The sequence below is a fragment of the Hyla sarda genome, chromosome 6 (assembly GCF_029499605.1).
Source record: "Hyla sarda isolate aHylSar1 chromosome 6, aHylSar1.hap1, whole genome shotgun sequence".
In the NCBI taxonomy this organism is placed as follows: Eukaryota; Metazoa; Chordata; class Amphibia; order Anura; family Hylidae; genus Hyla; species Hyla sarda.
Genome location: NC_079194.1, coordinates 114799740 through 114820011, shown reverse-complemented (window position 1 = coordinate 114820011; position 20272 = coordinate 114799740). Strand labels below are relative to the sequence as shown.

Below are 20272 nucleotides of genomic sequence, written 5' to 3'. Positions count from 1 at the left end.
AAAAAATAAATCCAGCCAATAGCAGTCGGCAGGGGAGGGGTTAACGGCATCTTCCTGCGGTTGGCTGAGTTCAGTCAGCGGTCAGAGCTGCTGGAGGAAGCTAGGGACCCCCCCCCCCCCCCCCCCTCTGCCAAGATCGGAGGCCCCTCAGAAGAAAATCCCCCATAGAGCAGGGACAGAATAAAACCAAGGGAAAGGTAGGAGTAAAGAGTAAAAAAAAAACCCTAATAGGTCCCCTGACCTCCTAATAGGTCCCCAAGGGTCCGCCGCAATATTTCAGCGTGACCCGGGCCCTATTAGGGGTTCAGGGTGCTGCATTTGCCCCATACCATCCACCCCCCCACCCCCACCAATTTTTGGGGCTGCAGCACTATTTTTCCCCCCATATAACAGCCCCCTCCCACACCCCACAAAAAAATTGCGGTCTACATGGTACAGGTTGCCATGTACAACTCTTTTGTACTGTACCAGAATGCTGGCAACACAGGGACATACCTTCAGTTCCAAGAAGAAGTCCTAAAGGTCCTGATCTTTGGCGACCGGGAAAGAGCAGGCCGGACTTCCCAAGGAACTGAAGTTATAGGTGCCAGGATAGTCCCAGGCCAACACTTTCCAGGTGAGGTCCCCCACACTGGAAAGAAGGGAAGAGCCCAGAAAAGATGCAGAGTGTGTTACAAGAGGGGGATTCGGAAGGACACCACCACTCAATGTGACACTTGCCCCGATCATTCGGGCCTCTGCATTAAAGATTGCTTCAGGGAGTATCACACTTCCATGGAGTACTACATTTTCCCTCTTCATTTTAATTTTCCATAATGTGACCCCAATGTACCAAGTCCAGAGTACATTCCAAGTTTTAACCCCATAAAACCAATAAATTGGCCAACAAATTTTTTCATAAAAAAAAAAAAAAATAAATAAAAAAAAAAAAAAAAAAAAAGACCTATGGGGGTATAAAAAAAAAAAAAAAAAAAAAAAAAAAAAAAAAAAAGGTCATGGGTCACTGAATCACTATCATCCGGGACTTTTTTGTTGCCTCAAATGTGCAGCGCTCTCTCCCCACCTAAGCGGGGTGCGTATTTGAGGCAACAGGTTAGGGACGGCCACACACATCACATTCCCAGAATGATGATTCAGAGCATAGGGTTTGGGGTGGGCATATTTTTTAGTTTTGGATATGCTCTGGGTCATAATTCTGGGAACATAAAAAAAAAAAGTTATGATTTTATGTCCCACTGTACCCCATTTCAGTTAGAGTACCCCAGTTATTTACCCCATGTAATGCCCCTTGAGGGGGGGTCCCACTGATCTGGCTCCATAGGAGAAATGCAGAAGCTCAAGACCCTGACTGCACTCCTGCACATCAGAGACCGGTGTGCACCCTCCTAACGTCCAGACATGAGGTATGTCCTTACTCAAAAAAAAAAATATGCACTTACAAATTTACAGTGACATTTTCCCCAGCATTTTAGTGTAAAAAAAAATAAAAAAAATTCCTTTTCACATCCCACTTAATGAACAATGGGGTCATTTATGGGGTATTTCTAATATGAAGGCCCTTCAAATCCACTTCAAAAGTGAACTGGTCCCTGAAAAATTTCGATTTTGAAAATTTTGTGAAAAATTGGAAAATTGCTGCTGTACTTTGAAGCCCTCTGATGTCTTCCAAAAGTAAAAACATGTCAACTATATGATGCCAACATAAAGTAGACATATTGTACATGTGAATCAATATATAATTTATTTGGAATATGTATTTTCCTTATAAGCAGAGAGCTTCAAAGTTAAAAAAAAAATGTAAAATTTTCCATTTTTTCATCAAATTTTTGAATTTTTCACCAAGAAAGGATGCAAGTATCGACAAAATTTTACCACTAACATAAAGTAGAATATGTCACGAAAAAACAATCCTGGAATCAGAATGAAAGGTAAAAGTATCCCAGAGTTATTAGTGCTAAAAGTGACAGTGGTCAGATGTGCAAAAAATGGCCAGGTCCTATAGTGAAAATTGGCTGGGTCCTTATGGGGTTAGGTCTGCCTATTAAGTTTTTATTACTAAAGACCTTATTAACAGACTATTTTGGTAAAATTATTTTGTGTACCAGGACAAGTGGATTGTCATGAGGGACAAGTAGATTGGACTCCTGATTTGGTCCCTTGGACAAGCATGAGCACATACTATGAAGCCTTATTAAAAAATAAATTAAGAAGAATGGGTGACTGCCCCCTTTCCAAACTGAACTTTGTTTCTGTAGTTTACAGTTTGCAAATCCTTCAGATGTGGTTTAGTATTTGCATACATCCGTTGATAACCCCACAAACCACAATACGGAATATTGGAATGATAATCTACTAAAATCTGCACTCCCTGCCTAAAATGCCTCCAGTGACCTGCTCCTTATTCTATCTGTGGTTTCATACTTGTTTCCATTCTGCAAATCACATCATAGCCAGTCTCGTGAAGCCCTTTGTAATTCTCTTCGGCTAGAGCAGTATCTCCCAACACGGGGGGCCTCCAGCTGTTGCAAAACTACAACTCCCGCATGCCTAAATAGCAAACGGCGTTGTAGTTTTGCAACAGCTGGAGGCACCCTGGTTAGAAAACACTGGACTACAGGTTCTCTGGGAGTGTAAAAATAAAGGGTGTACTAAATGTAGGAGCCCGATCTACTAACCGAAGTCAAGAGCTGTTCCGGTTTTACAGGAACGTGATCAGCTGCAGTCCTGGATGACACTTTATCCAGACTTGCATCCTCTGCCCGGGGCTTCTCCTTTTCCACAGCTCTAGGTTCTTCTTTGCTGGAAAGTGTGTGCTGGTTACCTCCTGGCTGAGTCTTGGCGAGAGGAGCAGGGCTTGCAGGCATTGCAACTTTTGCACCACCCACTGCACCTTAAAAGAGGGGAAAGTAGGGTTTTGTTTAGCATCTGCGTGCCAACACATAACTAAAACAGATGCTACATACCACCCCACGATTCTGCAGGCCCCAGAATGAGGGCATTTAAGTTTACATAATGCTCTGTTATAGGTTGGCCAAGATATGCACATTTCCCTCTTAGGAGTTGTTCACGTTGCAAATTGAAGAAATAGAAACTGACCCATGTTTTAAAAAACTTCACAATTTTTCGGAATGGTGCAGAATTTTGTGATAACGTTAGTGGGAAGAATGTTTTTCATGCAAAACTACACTAACTTTTAGCCATGCGAACAAGTGGTGGATGTCAGTAGCTCAAAGGGAGAGATTTGTCAAAACCAGTCCAGAGGAAACGTTGCCCAGTTGCCCATAGCAACCAATCAGATCGCTTCTTTCATTTTGCAGAGGCAGTGAAAAAATGAAAGAAGCGATCTGAGCCATGATTCACATAGATGTCCTGGGTTGTAAAGGGGTAAATTGAATCTAGTGACAAGAAAGCCAAGTTTTAAGCCAAAGGTAGAATTCAGGGTACAGACCTTGTGCGGCAGGTGCCTCTAGACCACCCCACCTCTGACACTGCTTCTTCTGAAGGGAGATGTCAATGCGAGCTCCTGTGAAATTGTATTTGCACAAGTCTGGTTCTATAAGGTTCCTATAAAGAAAGCACAGGGCAGAATGTGAACACAGGGAAGTGCATAACAAATGAAACAACACACCAGTACACAACAGAATCGTACCTGAGCTTTACCTGCCACCTGAACACAGTATCAGGGCCACAACCAGGATGGAGCCGAAGAAAGTTTAAGTCTCTAAAAATAAGAGAGGATACAAAAAAAAAATAATTTGGCAACTAGGATGGATACACAGATTACTGGTAAGAATGTTAGATTACTTGTGCGTTTTTTTTTTAGCCACATTAGTAAAAAAAAAGAAAAAAAAAAAAAGAAAAGAAAAGAAAAAGGATTCATCTTTACCTTGTCTGAAAGATTAGAGTAAAATCTTGCTCCCGAAACAATACCCGGGATGTCTGCTTGCAGATTTCTTTTACATAGACATGGACAACCACCATGTCATTCCCCTTCTCATAGTGGTCATTTTTCACAAAGGTGAGATTCACATAGGGCTCTATATCTACAAGGTAGGAAAAGAAAAAAAAAAAAAGTAGTTTAGAAATGAAAAAAAAAAAAGTGCAATTCTGATTTGAAATGATTCTTTTAACTTATAAAATGTAAACATTTGCATAAAAATGTACATTCTTCAGTAGTTGCAATATGTTTGACTCCATACAGTGCCCATATTGCTGCAGAAGACCTCGATTCACCCCTCAGCTGCTGCAGACATTTTTTTGAATAGGATAAGGGTGTTTAATCAACAGGGCATAGACATCTTCCTTATAGTCTACCAAACAAGTCTCTGCGGCAGCTGAAGAATAATGTACTTTGTGCAGTAAGTTATCAGAACATTAGAAGTCAACTTGGAGTTTGGTGACCAGTATGAATGTATATGGTCTGGTGTTTTTATATGGTCTCTAATGACTAGTGACTTAACACTTATCAGTCAAAAATGGTTTTTCATAGTGACCATATTTTTAGGGTTTCATGGGAACTTACACAGATCCTGGAGTTTTTCTGTGTATTTGCTGAGACCATGTTTGCACGTCTGACAACAGAAAATGCCACCATACTTACGGTCACTTGTGACTAGACTTGTTAGCAACCAGCATGCAGACAAAATGAAAGCTGGCTGTCAGCTGCTGAAAAGAAACTGGTAAACGCAAAGGTGTGGGTATCTGAAAAACCATGTGGTTTATATCAGTATAGGGTCAATGGCTCATCTAGTAGAAAAATATGTACCATAACCCTCAATATTCCAGAAAATGTTTAATCTGAAAAATATATATACTTCAAGTCTTGAAAAAAGTATAACCCCTGTGCATTGCTCTTTCCAATACAACTTTCAGCACACTACGGCAAAGCACACGTGTCCATGCTCAAACACTACAGCTATGCATTCTGCTTCTGTTACCTTCCAAGCCTTGCAAGAACATTATATCCAGAGTGTTACCGGACGAGACGCAGTTATACAGAAGAGGATGAGCCTGTGACCTCCAGACCTGGTCACTTTGTTGAAGATATTGGGAGGGTGGGAAGCAGAATCCTCTGGCAGTCCCTAAGATGACTACGCACTTGTAATATAATCTAGAAGGAGGATGACTGCTGGGGGCTGGGATAAAGTAACCTTTCCTTAAAGCCAGGACTGGGATATGAAGTGTCATGATTGGGGACAGACACAGTCGCAGGCTGCCTAAAACTCTAGGACATTTCTGAAAACCTTATTACCATATAGGCCGCAGGCCTCTATAAACTAGAGAATTAGAAAGTTAATCTCACCATGGCCTGGCGGCAGAATATATTTCAACTTCCAGGGCAAATTTCCCTCCCCCAAGACTTAACATCTGACAGACTCCTGGAAATCCCACACAAGTCTACTGAGCTTAAGCAAGTCATGGGCTACGAGCTTGCCCTGGAAGATTATACGTATCCTTCTGCCGCACCATTTTAAGAGAAACTCTCTCAAGTAAGCAGGTGAGCTCAGTTTCATCTGTTGCACTGCAATGGATCAATGACTATATGCAATAGCAATGGGCCATTTGGTTAAGAGTCTCCACCGTGAAGCCACTTTGCAATGCACTAGAATCCACTTGCTTGTGTTAGGGCCCGACCCCACACTGTAAAGGAGTACAGATGTCTCATTTCAGCATTCATTCAAAAGGTCTTTTCACAAACCGAGGAATATGCGGGAGGGCCGCACACATTATCACTGGAAGATGTGTGGCTGAATGCCAAATATATTTTTGATTAGTCAAAACAACAATTAGCCAATGAACAAGTGTTGGCTGATCACTGGCCCTATTACACAGGGCAATATCATGCTTTTTGGCAGATAATCACCCCGTGTAACAGGGCCCTTTCATAATGTGTCATCATACCACCCAGCACTCCATGCAGCCAGACAATAAGTCATAAGTGACATTGTCTCCAGGGGGCATGGCTATCCTGCAGCAGCTGGGTCAATGGCATTACTCCAGTCAATACCTTCCATCCTGCTAACCACCCACCGACTGCAGCATAGCCACGGCCCTCTAGAGACCATGTGACATATGACATATTGAGGGTCCTGTGCATGAAAACAGGACAAAGCACCACACAGAGGTGATGGCAGTATATTATACAGTATTATACACTGTAAAAAAAAATAATAATAATTAAGGGAACACTAAGATGACACATCCTAGATTTGAATGAATGAACTAATCACACAAAATACTTTCGTCTTTACATAGCTGAATGTGCTGACAACAAAATGACACAAAAATTATCAATGGAAATCAAATTTATCAACCCATGGAGGTCTGGATAATTCATCAGAGATGTAGCCAATCTCTTTAGTCTACTGATTAAATGAAGGCAATGTAATCATCACAACCATTCAAGCTATCTTGTTGGGCATGCTACCAACGGGAATCTATATTCTAATATTAAAAAGTTGGAGCCAAGTCTAAATTTATAAGCAAATCTTATAGGAGGTAGTAATAATGCCAGAATATATAAGGATACATCATTAAACACAAATATATATATATATGTTCAAAATTGAAAATCCCTCCTTTAATGCAAACCCTCTTATAACTGATAAGTGGCATAATAATGGTATTGGCACTATACGCATGCACACACATTTACCCATATTGTAGAATGGGAGTATATAGCTCCATAAACTAAGTGCAGATATAGAGTAACAGCGCATTTGCGAGAGGTAGATCCCGTTCGGGAACCTGTGCATGCGCGTGTTACGGAGCAGTGTGCGTGGCGAGCGCAAAGCACATCATGCGACACAGGATTAGGATGACGGAAGGCGCAAGGAAGGAGTGAGCATATGATTGGCTACAGGATCGGGACTAATTGGAAAAAAGGAGGTACAGATGTGTATGTGACATGTCAACAGTGCGATAGCCTTTAGGATTGGTTGGATGGCAATCAGAGGGCGGTATTCATGGGTGGATGTAGCACATAGTGAGCAGATTGCCTGAGCAGGTTGATGTGCCCCTTTCCCTCCTAGGGATGTTACTGTTGTACTGAAACCTGTAGAGGGGGCAGTGTTAGTTTTTACTAATTAATCCCATTAGTGCGTCAGCAGTGTGTTCTATCAACCAATGGACCTGCAGGGCACGGGTGGTTGATAGATTGCAAAACAGAGACCACTGAGTGGTCAATATCACACATTATTATACATTGATATGCACACACCAGGGGATTGTGTTTTTTAAGTGACTCTTTATTCACATTTTTATAAGGCTTCATAAAAGCTAAGTTTTATGGGTGGGAGTATAATAAGGGTATTAGTGACAAAGGGTTATCAAGGGTTATCTCTAGGCCAATCAGTTTCTTCTGCCCCTTGACAGTCTGTGGTGCAACAATTGGTGGATGGAGCGAGACATGATGTCCCATTTGGGCTCAATCAGATTCAGGTCTGGGGAAAAAGGGTGGGCCAGTCCATTGCATCAATGCCTTCCTCTTGCAGGAACTGCTGACACACTACAGCCACGAGGTCTAGCATTGTCTTGCATTAGGAGGAACCCAGGGACAACCGCACCAGCATATGGTCTCACAAGGGGTCTGAGGATCTCATCTCGGTACCTAATGGCAGGCAGGCTACCTCTGGCAAGCACATGGAGGGCTGTGCAGCCCCCCAAAGAAATGCCACCCCACACCATTACTGACCCACCGCCAAACCGGTCATGCTGAAAGGTGTTGCAGGCAGCAGAACATTCTCCACAGCGTCTCCAGACTGTCACATATGCTCAGTGTGAAGCTTTCATCTGTAAAGAGCACAGGGCACCAGTGGCGAATTTGCCAATTTTGGTGTTCTCTGGCAAATGCTAAACATCCTGCATGGTGTTAGGCTGTAAGCACAACCCCCACCTGTGGACATAAGGCCCTCATATCACCCTCATGGAGTCTGCTTCTGACTGAGTGGACACATGTACATTTGTGGCCTGCTGGAGGTCATTTTGCAGGGATCTGGCAGTGCTCCTCCTTGCACAAAGACAGAGGTAGCGGTCCTGCTGCCCTCCTACGGCCTCCTCCGCGTCTCTCGGTAGCGCCTCCATGCTCTGGACACTACGCTGACAGACACAGCTAACCTTCTTGCCAAAGCTCACATTGATGTGTCATCCTGGATGAGCTGCACTACCTGAGCCACTTGTGTGGGTTGTAGACTCCATCTCATGCTACCAATAGAGTGAAAGCACCACCAGCATTCTAAAGTGACCAAAACATCAGCCAGGAAGCATAGGAACTGAGAAGTGGTCTGTGGTCACCACCTGCAGAACCACTCCTTTATTGGGGGTGTCTTGTTAATTGCCTATAATTTCCACCTGTTGTCTGTTCCATTTGCACAACAGCATCTGAAATTGATTGTCAATCGGTGTTGCTTCCTGAGTGGACAGTGTGATTTCACAGAAGTGTCATTGACTGAGTTATAGTTTTGCTGATTTAAACACAATATATATTTTTAAAAACAATAGTTCATTCCCCCATGTAAATAAGTTGTGTATTATATTGTCCAGTGCAGTCAAGTCGTCTTAGTGTGTGTGTCCAGAACATTGGAGGCCTTAATTCAAGCCAAGTCCCGCAGCCTCAAGCCAAGTCCCAAGTAAGCCAAAGTCACAGTCCTGTCAGTCAAGTCAAGTCTTCTGTCTATTCAGCATGGCCTTCACTAAATTCTCATGTCTACTACAAGTCCCAGCAAACCTGCGAGGTCTCTGTCACTGGTCACCTCCTTTGGTCCTAGCTGTACTGCATTGACTAACAACTGTCTACCCTCAGTAAAGCTACAGTTGTCCGTAACTTGGCATTGGTGTCTTCATTGCCCCATGCCTAGCCCAGGATCCAGCGGTATTCCTTTGGGTGGTTAAAGCGTACCCGTCCGATCAAACAACATTATTTTTTTTTTTTTTTTATATATCACTCAGTACCTAATCCTGACCATGTACATCCAATTTTTATGGGTCTAGCACCTTTATTTTTTTTATTACACGCTTAAATTTAGCTCACCAGTCTGAATTGCATTCAAAGAGAGGGGGTGTGGCCTCACTGTGCAGGTCTCTGCCCCCTCCCTCAGTATGCTGTCTGCTCATATCTCCCCTAGCATTAGCAAAACTAGAACTCCCAGCTTCTCCTCACTGACAGTAACTGGACACAAGCGGACCGTGGGAGGATTTTTCCTCCAGCTGTGAGCCCTGCGCTCACAGCTGTCAATCAAGGAAGTGTGTCCATGACATAGGTGATGACGGATGGACACAGCAAGACTAGTATGTGTCCAAGCAGGCAGGGGGGACAGCTTGTTGACTGGCTTTTCCACTAATTAAAGCAATTGCAAAAACTATTGGTTTTGCATGCTTTACAACATAGCAAAAGTTTTTGTATCCGACAGTGCCCATTTAAGGCTAAACCACACCCTGGCGTCACAAACCCTGGTGTGCACTGCACCACACAACCTGCCATTACCTCAACTTTTTTCATCACGAACAGGATACGGGTGTGTGTATTATGCCTAAGTCCACCCCCCAGTCTGAACCGTGTCCAATATTGTCTACAAGAAAATCGCATACCGATGAAGATAAAGTTTGCGCCAGAAAGTGTACGGGACTTTGTCTATGAAAAGTATTTTACACGTGGTGCTTGTGAAATAGTGGGGGAGGTGAAGAAAAGACTGTCTGCTACTGTGAAGTATTAAGAGTCGGTACCTGAAAGGGTTAATTTAGTCCAGTGTTTCCTGCAGGCGACCTGTCACACGTCCGCCCTGTCAGTGCCCAGTGGTGACGCCTCTTCAGCACAGCGAGGAGGAACCAAAGAGCCTCCCTGTGTTGCACAGGGGAAGACTTTGCCGACCGGACCAAAACAGGAAGTTCCTTGGGCGCAACCATATTGGAGGTTCCAGTGGCTGCGCCCGGCTCCACTGTCTTCTATCAAGCTCTCGCTGCAGCACAGGCTCTGCCAACACGAACAATTGTCAGCAGCAAGTCTCTGGTGCCGGTAGCATTCAGAATTAACCCAATGGCATCCGTAAGTCTGGTCGCAAAACAAATTACTACCGGGTGCCTGTACAATAGAGGGGGAGAATCCTTTACAGTAGCCCACTAGCCACACCGGCAATCGCCCCCCCCCCCGACCCACCGCACCGCGTCGCACCCCCCCCCCCCCCCCACGTAGTGCTGGGCGGTATACCGGTATGGATTTTTGCCCATACCGCTATACCGCTCGGGCCCCTCCCCCCCTCCCCCACCCTCCGAGTCAATACATTTTTTTTTAACTTACCCGTAATGGGGGTGGTCCGGGCCATTAATCCTTCCTTCCTGTAGTGTCCGGCGGCATTCCGGGTGGAGGGTGAACCGGTCCGGGCTGTCCTTCTCCGGGGGTCCTCTTCTCCACTCCGGGCAGGCTCTGGCCTAGTATGCTGCATAGACGCCGCTACGCCGTGACGTCAGGTGCGTCGCTGCGCACGGGCGTCACTGCACAGCGGCGTCTATGCAGCGTACTAGGCCAGAGCCTGCCCGGAGTGGAGAAGATGACCCCCGGAGAAGAAGGACAGCCCGGACCGGTTCACCCTCCACCCGGAATGCCACCGAACACTACAGGAAGGAAGGATGGATGGCCCGGACCAGCCTGACAGGTAGGGGGAGAGAAGCGGGTGGTGGCGGCGGTGGCGGCGGCCTATGGCACCGCAAAAGCCACTGCAGTGCATTGATTTAAAGCGCCCGCTTTAAATCAATGTTCTGCAGCGGTGTCGAGGGGGGATAAATAGCCGATAACTTATACCGGAATATCGGTATAAGTTATCGGCTATCGGCCCTGACCTCCACCGATTATCGGCCCTAAAAAACCGATATCGGTCGATCCCTAGTTCACACCACGTTTTGTTAACTACGGTTCCCGTATACGGCTGGGAGGGGGGGACGAGGCTTAATTGCGGCACCCGTTTTCGGGAACCGTATTTAATGCATGTCTATGAGCCGACCGGAGTGAACCGCATCCTTCGGCCGTATGTGGTTTCCCGACCGCAGGCAAAAACGTGGTCGACCACGTTTTTGCCTGCGGTCAGGAAACCACATACGGCCGAAAACTAAGCCAACCGGAGGCTGCGGTTCACTCCGGTCGGCTCATAGACATGCAATAAATACGGTTCCCCTATACGGCTGAGTGCGGGCGCCGCGATTAAGCCCCGCTCCCCTCCTCCCAGCCGTATACGGGAACCGTAGTTAACAAAACGTGGTGTGAACCCAGCCTAAAGCTGTAAAAGGAGCTTGCCACCCGGTCCGCTTCACCTAACCGACCCTGCATAGAAAACCTAACCTTGCTCCTGCCCCCTGCAATTTCATCCCCACAACTCTTCACCTAGTAGACCCCTAGGGTCTCAGACCCTTTTGTACCAATTGTAATAAACCCAGACATTGGAAAATGCAGTGTTGGGATTTAAATGGATTTCGCGGACCAGCCCTCAGAAAAACAGTCATCAGGTCCAATCCCAGAACGACCTAAGTCAAAAAATTTTTGTTGAAGGTGTACCATTGGAGGCATTTATATACAGGGTCACAAGGGTCTACTATACCTAAAAACATTTTCTATCAACATTGGGATGCTAGTTTATTGCATGAACTGTAGGATGTTAACTTCAGAGTAGTTGCAGGTAATGGGCAACCAGTCCCCAGACATGGAAACTGGGAGCCAACCATTCAGTTTGGAGAGCATGTAATTAGCGGGCAGGGAGTTATTGTAACTAATGTGACAGATAAGGGGTCTGCTGAGTTTATATTGGGGATGAACATTATGAAAAACGGCTTTGTTGAAATAGTAGATTCTTTGCATGCCTCTCTTCCCCATATGTCCCCTTCAGGCCAGCGGGCTGCGCAGCACCACTTGCAGGTTCTACAAGCGGAGCAGAAGTTTGCCAACAAGCAAGGGGAAATCTGCAGAGTTAGAGTACAAGACATCAGGTCGGTGACCTTGCAACCTAACACAGAGCATGTCCCGGTGTCAAGAATAGAGACTATCAAGCCCTGTTGGAGCCTCTGCTATTAGAAGACCACCCTCTTGTCTGAGCTGCGAGAAGCCTCGTCACTGTCTGATGTTGCTACTGTGTTACCCAAATACACCCCAGTAGCCCAGTTGTATGTCCATGATCCAACACCAAATCCTCACAGGCGATAGCCCAACTATCAAGGAAAGACACCGCCCTGTCGCGCCAGGCATGTACAGACAGTAAAGAAGATGCTGGCCTACATGAAAGAGACAGACTTCATCCAAGAAAGTCCCTGGGCGGTGCCACTTGTCCTAGTCAAGAGAAAAAAAAAAAAAAAAACTGAACAATGTCACACATAAGGATGCTTATCCTCTGCCAAGGATCAAGGAGTCACTCACAGCCCTTGGGTCAGCTGCTTATTTCTCCACCCTGGACTTAACCAGCAGATATTGGCAAGTGCCCGTGGAAGACCGGGAGAAAACCGCTTTCGTAACACTCATGGGAATGTTAGAGATTAAAAGTATGCCATTTGGGCTGTGTAATGCCCCTGCTATGTTCCAGCGTTTAAAAATCCAGATGGCCCAGGTATCTTTCCATCAATGTGTCCTATTGTACCTGAACAATGTCATTGTGTATTCCAAGTCCTACCAGGAGCACCTCAATCATCTGTCAGACATCTTCCAAGTCCTGATCAAGCATGGGCTGAAGATCAAGCCGTCAAAGTGTCATTTGCTTAAACCTCAGGTACACTACCTGTGTCATGTTTTCAGCACAGAGGGAGTCCAGCCCAATCCTGAAAAAGGTAGAAGTTGTAAAGAACCGGCCTACCCCGCGCACGGTGAAAGATTTCAGCAGCTTCCTAGGATTTGCTGGCTACTTCCGCCGCTTCATCCCCTCTTCGCCCAGATTGCAGAACCCCTCACAGCTCTCTTACAGGGTACGGCGAAGGAAAACTACATTGGAAGACTACCCGTCGAATGAACCGAAGAGCATGAGACAGCGTTCCAAGCTCTTAAATGTCTGCTGAGAGAACCACCCATCCTGGCGTATACAGACTACAGTCAGCCGTTCCAGTTATATACCGATGCCAGTTTCGAAGGTCTGGGAGCCTTCCTGTCCGAAGTCCAGAAAGGACATGAGCGGGCAGTTGCATATGCCAGTCGTAACCTGCAAGGAGCCGAAGAGAACGAAGTAAACTATAGGTCATTAAAATTGGAACTTCTCATCTTGGTATGGGCCGTGACCGAAAAGTTCAAAAAGACTACTTGGCTGCCACACCATTTACTGTCTACACGTTGGCCCACCTGAACACCACCAAGTTGGGTGCCATTGAACAATGTTGGGCTTTAAGATTAGCCAATTATAGTTTCACCATCAAGTACAGAAGCGGCAAGTCGAATGTCAATGCCGATATACTGTCTCGGATGACCCCCCCCCCGGCAAAGAACCCCCTGTCGAAGACATGTGAGAAGACGTGGGGATGCCCCCATTTTATCAATGGTTCGTGAAACATTGAGCTGCTGTGATTGGCTGAGAGGTGGCCACACCCCTCACCCCCTCTGCAGCTCGAGTGAGAGGAGAATGATTCAGTGCACCTCTCTGTTAGGGCTGGGCGGTATACCGGTTCATACCGAATACCGAAATTTTTGTGCCGCACGATATGAATTTTTCCCATACCGCAATACCGGTTGGGCCCCACCCACTCGGGAATGAATGAATTATCAGCCCAGCGCTGCACTGTCCCTACATCGGGGAACTAATATTTGACATGCGAGCGCTGTTCTGCCCCCCCCCCCCCCCCCCCCCAAAATTATCAGCCCAGCGCTGCGCTGTCCCCATCGGGGTAAATACTGACATATCACCCGCAAGCACTACCCTCCTCGTCCTCCTGTATGTTGCGGGCCACCGGCGCCGACACTCTATACTGTACGCTGTATCCCTATGCCCGGGTTGCAAAAGATTTAAAAAAACAGGAACGTCGGAGAGCCGTTAGCCTATCTTTTGCAGCCCAGGCATAGGGATACAGCGTACAGTATAGAGTGTCAGCGCCGGCTGCCCGCAACAAACAGGAGGACGAGAAGGGCAGCGCTTGCGGGTGATATGTGAGCATTCACCCCGATGGGGACAGTGCAGCACTGGGCTGATAAAATGGGGGGGGGGGGGGGAATACAGTTATATACCGTGGAACCGCCATAAGTTACAAAAATACCCTGATACACACATTTGGTCATACCGCCCAGCCCTAGTTAGTGGGCGGGATTGGACAAAAATAAATAAATAATAATAAATCATTGAGCGCAGGATTGAAAAAAAATAGTCCCGCGCAGGGCTCTACTACATAGTGTATAAGGAGAACAGCAGGAAAACTCCAGTAATCCTTCTTCCTCTCTGTGTAACATGTGGAGAATAAAAACTGAGGAAAGGGTTACAGAGCAGAGTGAAGTGATTGGTTGACAGCTCAGTGACACAGTGAGGGAGAAGTTTAGTCATGTACAGTGAGGGCAGGAGAGGGACACGCTTCCTCCTCAGAAGATGAAAATTCAGTGTGATCTGATATTAGCCGATTTTAAAAGAAATACAGAAGCTAGACACATAAGTTAAATGAATGTGATCAGGATAAGGTACTGAGTAACATAAAGCATCCCTATCATATGCCAGAAAAAAAAGTTAAGTGTTCCCTTTATTTATTTTTTTTGAGCAGTGTAACTTAAATAGGCAAAACACTATTACTTAAGAACTTGAAATTGTAAAAATATTAGCCCACATTTATCAATCTGCCTAAAACAAAAACAGTCTTCACCCATAGCAAGCAATCATAGCTTAGCTTTTATTTAACTGGAGTATTTAACAAATAAAATCTGAGCTGTGTTTGGTTGCTGCAGGTACAGCAGATCGTTTTTGTATTTTAATTATAATAAATACTAAATATATCTTATCAAGCAATTACCTTCTGGTGCATCTTCTAGACTGTAATCCTCTGAAGAACTTGGTTTTCCAGTTGCGTGTTCTCTCTTGGCCACTTCACTGTGTGATGAACCAGCAATAGACTTTTTATCATCAAGCACAGTGTGTGTTTTTGATAGGTCCTCCTTACACTCTATAGCTTGTTCTGAAGAAGGTTGGGGCATCTCTTTAGATGGCACTAGCAGATCCAAAGTCAAATCACCTAGCAGGAGGGGTTTGGGATTACTAGAGCATACGGGCTGTACAGTTGGTGTGGCAGACTGGTTTAGTGTTCCGTGATTGGGAAGAGGCGTCTTCTCTGTGTCAGCAATGACAACCTGTAATACGAAAGACAGTCACAGACATAAGGCCGATACGTTATAACTGAATTATACATATATTTTATTAAGCTTACTGATAGAACATGTCAATGTTAAAACAGTCTATAAATGAGATAAAAACTAGGACTGAAAGTCAGTGAAAGGTTGTCAACCTTAGAGCAAATATCAATAAAGTAAAGGACCCAACCATGGTGCCTCCAGCTGCTGCAAAACTACAATTCCCAGCATGCCCGGACAGCCGAAGGCTGCTATATGGCCAGCATAAATGTGATAATTAGCCCAGCATACAAACGAGCGTACCTGTGTCTATTAACAGGGATGTGGTATTCCTATTGCCCAACGCCCGGAACCTGCAGTTCCGGTTGCCGGGTAGGGGAATTTTTCGGGCGGCGCTCAGCAGTCTGTATGGAGCGTGCTCCGGACTCCTGCCTGCTCCATACTATGCAGCCCTCAGCTGTTCTCAGTAGCCGGGGACCGCTGCTAATAGCAAGCATGCGGCGATCACCACGGCTGGCTATTAACCCTTTAGAGCACCGCTGTCAAAGCTGACAGCAGTGTTTAAAGGGACATGTGAATGCTCCCTGGTGGGGTGGATTCTCCCGCCGAAGAGTGATTGGAGGGCTAACCTCTGCTTCCCTGGTGTCCGTGGCTCTGTCATTGATAGAGCCTGACTGGACTAGGCTATATCAATGGATCGCAGAGCACACAGATCAATGGAGTTAAATAGAACTATATTGAGGTGTATGAGGAATCTAACAAATCCTCCTAAAAGTGTAAAACAAAACAAGTTTTAATAAGTTTAAAAGACACACATGAACCCCTTCCATGTTAAAAAGTTCAAATCACCCCCTTCTCCTATATAAAAACATGTAAACATAATAAAAACAAACATTTAGTATCGCTGCGTGCGTAATTGTACAAACTATACAAACATAACATTATGTATCCCGTACAGTAAATGACGTAAAAAATTCAGGCAGGCAAACTAACATGTTAAAGTATCAAACTAACATGTTAGCTCAACCACAAGGTAAATGGTGTAGAAAAGAAAACCACCAAATTCGCTAAATTATCTTTTACTATTTCAATTTCACTTCACACACACATATATATTAAAAGGTATCATTATAGTAGTTAGTTATGGCTATTATAGGGCGGGGAGGAAAAAATGTGTAAAAGCAAAAATTGCCCAGGACAATTGGATCGTCACGAGGGACAAGTAGATTTTGCTCCGTTTTAGTCGCGTGGACAAGTAGTTTTTTTCCATAAAATTTCCACACCCCTGATTAACAACATACATGTGACTAATAGCCCAGCATACATGCAACTATTGGCCCAGTAAATATGCAGATATAAAGTGGTAAGGTACTAAGAGCTCCATGTTGTTCAAAAACCCTTAGAGATAACCAAAGGCCATGTAACCTGGCCTGATGTAGAAAACTGATAGCTCCTCCTGACCCTGTGACGCACACAACCTCCCAGAGCTGAGAGATATTTGTTGGATTCTCTATTTTTTATTTCTTTGATGCTACAGTATTTTTAGAAATAAGATGCCAGATTCACCAAAAATCTATAGAACATAACTACTCCAACTAAATCACTGAGGTTGGGGCCACCCTGTTAGAAGGGTTGGGAACACCAAGAGACACGATAAGATTCATATACATAAAGGCCCCCAATTTATGTTAATGTTAATATTTTACTGAGGTGCATTAAAAAGGTAAAACATTTTAAAATTGTTATACTTCCCCAATTGGTCATTTTTTTCGGTGAACTTTTTCTGCTCTATACCTTTGCCATCCTTTGGCTGACTATTGGAGCATGTATTGGGGTCACTATTCTGTGATGTAATGGTTAGCTCTTCCAGCCAGTCACACATGGTGCAGATACAGACTGCCTGCAGCATTGTAGGTTTTAAGGGTAAAAAGGTCAATGAAAGACCATTGTGTATTGAAAATGTTGTAACCTGAAGGATCACTGTATTTGAAACAGTCAGCCGCCTGTCAGACACACTACTTATATCAGCTCCTATGAAATGGAGAATGCAGCTCTGGAGTATAAGTCTGGCTGCAACTGAGTATTAGTGCAGGATTAGTAATGCAATATATGTACACATAGGGGGACATCTCATTAGTCTATTGTAGACACAGATCTACCCCTTTACACTGCTTGTCTAATTTACTAAAAATGCTCACCTCCTTTGATAAATGTTGCACAAATATAGAAACGCCCCCATCGCTCTACCGTGCACTCCCTCACAGAGCTGTGGTGTTTTCCCGTGGTGGGCCCACAGAATTCTGACTTCCCTCCTATCCTTCCTAGTAAGTGCCTTCTTATATTTCCAAGTTACCTTATGCTAACATTTTTTAACATGTTTCTAAGCTAATTTTCTTTATTAACCTGGATAGGAAAGTTTATATGGCAGAAAAAAAAAAAAAGTTTTATGGCTGACCCTAACGCTTGGGAATTTCCTTAAGAGATTGTAGTATAATAGTCAGTTTATGGCAAAAAGATTAAATAATTGGAGGTGGTTCTAAATCTTTTTAGGTGTCCTAGATGGTGTATATTTGCGCAATTTAATCGGGACTTGCGCAAAGTTAGTGCATGTAAACATTAAAGATGCTGTTAATAGATGTACACTGCATAATCAGCTCTATTGTACACAGTCACATAGAATTCCACAGTAAAACTTCTATCAAAAGTACACACAAAAAAAATCAGGCAAAAATGTTTACACAATATAGACAGTCAAAACAATGTATATAAATGATACATGTCCCCCATAGACTGTATATGGAGAGTCTGGGGTCATATGGGGAACATCTATCATATAGTGGAGCAAAAAAGTATTTAGTCAGCCACCAATTGTACAAGAGCTCCCAGTTAAAAAAAATGAGAGAGGCCTGTAATTTTCATCATAGGTATACCTCAAATATGAGAGACAGAATGAGAAAAAATTAGAGAATTTATATGCAAATTATGGTGGAAAATAAAGTATTTGGTTACCTACAAAGCAGCAAGATTTCTGGCTCTCACAGGGCCAGACATCCTGGTCATCCTGGTCCCGCGATATAACGCAGGGTCACGCCATAACCCCGCATCGTATCAGGTCGGTCTCAGCGTCTAACGGTTGCTGGGACCAGGGGGTAATAGCGCGTGTCACCGATTGCGGTGACACGCGCTATTAACCCTTTAGACGCGGCGATCAAAGTTGATCGCCGCGTCTAAACTGTAAAGAAAGCATTGCCGGCAGCTCAGTCAGGCTGATCGGGACCACCGCAGTAAAACCGCAGTGTCCCGATCAGCTAGGACGCGAGCTGAGGGTCCGTTACCTGCCTCCGATCGGCGATTGAATGCTCCAAGCCAGAGATCAAGGCTTGAGCAATCGACCTCCGAAAACATTGATCAATGCAACGCTATGGCTTTGCATTGAATGGTGCTGGCAATCAATGTACTACATGTTATAACCCCTACTGGGGCTATAACATTGCCAAAAAAATAAAAAATAAAGTGTAAAAAATGCAAAAATACAAAAAAAAAGCCCCCCAAAACTTACAAAATAGCGTTTCTTCAATTTTGTCGCACAATGATTTTTTCACCGTAAATTTTTGGGTAAAATGATGGATGTCATTACAAAGTAGAATTGGTGGCGCAAAAAATAAGCCAGCATTTGGGTCTGTAGGTGCAAAATTGAAAGAGTTACGATATTTAAAAGGAGAGGAGAAAAAAAACGAAAGTGCAAAAACGGAAAAACCCTGAGTCCAAGGGGTTAACCCCTTCCCTCTAACGATTCTTCATTTTGCACTTTTGTTTTTTTCCTCCCAAAAAAAAAAAAAAAAAAAATATATATATATATATATATATATATATATATATATATATATATATATATATATATATATATATATATATAATTTCAATTTTACACTTGCAGACCCATATGAGGGCTTTTCTTTGCGACGACAATTATACTTTGAAATACCATTAATAATTTCACCACAAAATCTACGGTGAAACTAGAAAAATTTGTGGGGCAAAATAAAAAAATTAAAAAAAGCCATTTTATAATTTTTGCTGCTTCCGTTTCTACGCAGGGCAGTATTTGGCAAAATTGACACCTTAACGTATATTTATTCTGTAGGTCCATACGGTTGCAAGGATACCCAATTCATATGGGTTTCATTTTTTTTTTACTCCAAAAAATAAAAATAAATAAAAATGTATAAGTTTAAAAATGTCCTTTCCTGACCCCTATAACTTTATTTTTCCGCATTCGGGGATTTTTGAGGACTAATTTTTACGCTGTGATCTGTAGTTTTTATAGGTACCATTTTAGTTTGGCTCTGACTTTTTGATCACTTTCTATTCATTTTGTAATGGTATAAAAAGTAACCAAAAATACGCTGTTTTGGACTTCAGAATTTTTTTTATTTTTATATTACGTGTACATCATTGATCGTGTTGTTTAATTAACAATATATTTTTATAGTTCAGACATTTACACACTTGGCGATACCACATATGTATATATTTTTTATTAAATGATTATTTTTTATTATTATTATTATTATTATTATTATTATTATTATTATTATTATTATTATTATTATTATTATTATTATTATTATTATTATTATTATTATTATTATTATTATTATTCTCCACTATGGCCAAGACCAAAGAGCTGTCTAAGGACACCAGAAACAAAATAGTAGACCTGCACCAGGTTGGGAAGACTAAATCTGCAATAGGCAAGCAGCTTGATGTGAAGAAATCAACTGTGGGAGCAATTATTAGAAAATGGAATACATACAAGACCACTCAATCTCCCTCAACCTTGGGCTCCATGCAAGATTTCAGCCTGTGGTGTCAAATTGATCACAAGAACGGTGGGCAAAAATCCCAGAACCACACAAGGGGGGGGGGGGGGGGGGGGGGGAAATAGTGAATGACCTGCAGAGAGCCAGGACCAAAGTAACAAAGACTATGATCAGT

At 43.7% G+C, this 20272-nt stretch overlaps 1 protein-coding gene across 3 annotated transcripts in view; it reads right to left on the bottom strand.

Moving 5' to 3' along the window:
• The window catches only part of USP19 (ubiquitin specific peptidase 19), a 103958-nt gene that overhangs the window by 52473 nt on the left and 31213 nt on the right, over positions 1 to 20272 (bottom strand). For 2 of the 3 annotated variants that reach the window (XM_056524769.1, XM_056524771.1), the window contains exons 6-10: positions 14941 to 15274; positions 3887 to 4043; positions 3650 to 3721; positions 3449 to 3564; positions 2676 to 2890 (exon numbers count right to left, since the gene is read on the bottom strand). In XM_056524769.1, the coding sequence (XP_056380744.1) occupies positions 2676 to 2890; positions 3449 to 3564; positions 3650 to 3721; positions 3887 to 4043; positions 14941 to 15274 (894 nt within the window). The remainder of the gene's footprint in view (positions 1 to 2675; positions 2891 to 3448; positions 3565 to 3649; positions 3722 to 3886; positions 4044 to 14940; positions 15275 to 20272) is intronic. The other variant, XM_056524770.1, reaches the window with a different exon arrangement.